Source organism: Adiantum capillus-veneris, chromosome 9, assembly GCF_014529385.1.
Source record: "Adiantum capillus-veneris isolate H3 chromosome 9, ASM1452938v2, whole genome shotgun sequence".
In the NCBI taxonomy this organism is placed as follows: Eukaryota; Viridiplantae; Streptophyta; class Polypodiopsida; order Polypodiales; family Pteridaceae; genus Adiantum; species Adiantum capillus-veneris.
This window is the reverse complement of record NC_140939.1, coordinates 170,758-172,817: the sequence shown is the minus strand read 5'-3', so window position 1 is coordinate 172,817 and position 2,060 is coordinate 170,758. Positions and strand designations below refer to the sequence as shown.

The 2,060-nt window shown below is 46.9% G+C and overlaps 1 protein-coding gene across 1 annotated transcript; it reads left to right on the top strand.

The window, feature by feature from the left end:
- Nucleotides 1–238: 238 nt before the first annotated feature.
- On the top strand, nt 239–1,734 carry LOC147450008 (protein ENHANCED DISEASE RESISTANCE 2-like). Its single transcript, XM_086520632.1, has one exon. It carries the CDS (start codon nt 388–390, stop codon nt 1,255–1,257), a length of 870 nt encoding a protein of 289 aa, XP_086376758.1. The 5' UTR covers nt 239–387; the 3' UTR covers nt 1,258–1,734.
- Nucleotides 1,735–2,060: the final 326 nt, after the last annotated feature.

The following is a 2,060-nucleotide window of genomic DNA, read 5'->3' as shown; positions in this document are numbered from 1 at the left end:
TTTGCGACCTGAAGGCTAAAGTCCAAAACAAAAACAAGCCCTTTTGCACGCGATAAAGAGGGAGAGAGGGGGGGAGAGAGAAAGCCGTACTAGTCAATATTTAAGATGCAAAATCTGGTGATAGTCAAAAATTTTCAATCTTAGGTTCTAATGTGATTTTTGAAGTGCAGGTCTCGTGATTTTATCACTTGTTTTAATGTAAAAAGACCAAATGAGCTGGCTGCAAACGAGTGCAGTAATACTAGTGGGTAGACCGTAGAGTCGGTAAGTAGAGAAGTTACTCTTCTGCAACACTTTGGACAATGCTCACTCAATGAATGCACTTCTGAATTATTAGTAGCTCGGCTCTTCTACCTCTCCGGCTCCCGATTTTTCTCCCATGGAAACATGGAAACAGCTGCTCTTATTCCTGCCCAGCACCGCGATTGGGTAGACAGGTTGCGACAGGGCGGGCCCTCCCCTCTGTCTCTCCACTCTGCCCCCAACAGCTGGGCATTCCCTTCCTGCCACCTCTTCTCCCTCCGCGGCCCCGATTACCTCACAACCAAGGCCAAGATCCCAGCCTCTGACTGGCTCCTCCATCCTCTTGCCTTTGACTTACTCCAAGGCCCCTCTCACATCTCCCACATCATGAACCACCCCCATTCGCGCGTCCGCGCCGCCCTCGACATCGCTCTCCGTGACACCGCGCCGTATCACCAGCCTTTTGTGTGGGCTTTCAACGTGCAGCTGGGCAACAACAATCATCACAGCCTGGTTTTGTACTTTGTTAGCTTCAGCAGCCCTCCCCAGGGCTCCCTTATGCAGAGATTCCTTGATGGGGATGATGCCTTCCGCAATGCCCGCCTCAAGCTCTTGACTCGCTTCCCCGAGGCACCATGGCTTGTGCAAGTGGCGATAGGGGAGAGGTGGCCTGTGTGTATGGTGGGTAAAATTATGAAGTGCACCTACATAAGGGAGAAGCACTACATGGAAGTGGATGTGGATGTAGGGTCATCGATGCTGATACGCACGGCCATAAGGCTCACATTTGGTCTTTTTCCGCTTGTCACGGCGGATATAGCCTTTGTGCTGGAGGGCAATGATCCAGATGAGCTTCCAGAGAAGATTTTGGGGGCAATGAGGCTTGTGAAGGGAGAGCCTTCCTCTGCCCCCTATATGGAAATGGACATTGGTGAGGAAACAGCTAGTGAGAGTGAAGTGGTCGATCACAAGAGTGCGAGTATCAAATCTAAGTTTATGAAGCTGTCAAGGTAATGCAAGCAGGGATGAAGAAGGTAAAGGAGCTGGTGTAGAATGACTGTGGGCGACTCAAATCATTCAAGGGAAGTGGGCGACTCAAATCATGCAAGGGAAGCTATTGGGTGCCGGCCAACAAGGTCTGGCGGCCTCTCTCTCTCTCTCTCTCTCTCTCTCTCTCGTTAGCTATTGAGTTCAAGTCTCGTCAGATACATCTTTGATGTCTTCGGATCAATGTTGAGCGACAATCATTTTGCTAACCATACACAATTTTTTCCGCTAGGGAATTTGATAAATTTGGGCTTATTTTTGCATTTTCTCTCACACACACACACGCGCGCGTGCCACACACACGTGATTCACTTTTATTATTTTTGGGAGTCACGTGTGGTGGGTAGAGTTAATTGTCCTCACCTTAGTGTTGCAACGTGCAAGAGTGTGAAACATGAAGTTTGAATACAAGATCGCCAAGTCTACACCCCAATGCGAATGTACGTCTGCCCATCTTGGTCTTGATTTTTACTATTTGGTAAAATTAATTTACGTTTTTGTTTCCCACTAGTTAAAATATCGCGCAACTTGTTGATGATGAGATGCACCCAAGCATATTTAAAGTACTAGTGTGCCATAAATACCAAATGGGTTAGTTGTGGTAATCGAAATGGTGAGAGTTTATGGATCGATAAAAGTAATTTAGGTACCCCCACACGGGAAGGGGTAATTTGTAATTGCAAGAAATCTAACAATATCATGTCATGATCTCCAAGAAATCTAACAACAACATGTCATGATCACACGCAAAAGGAAAAGTTATTGTTATT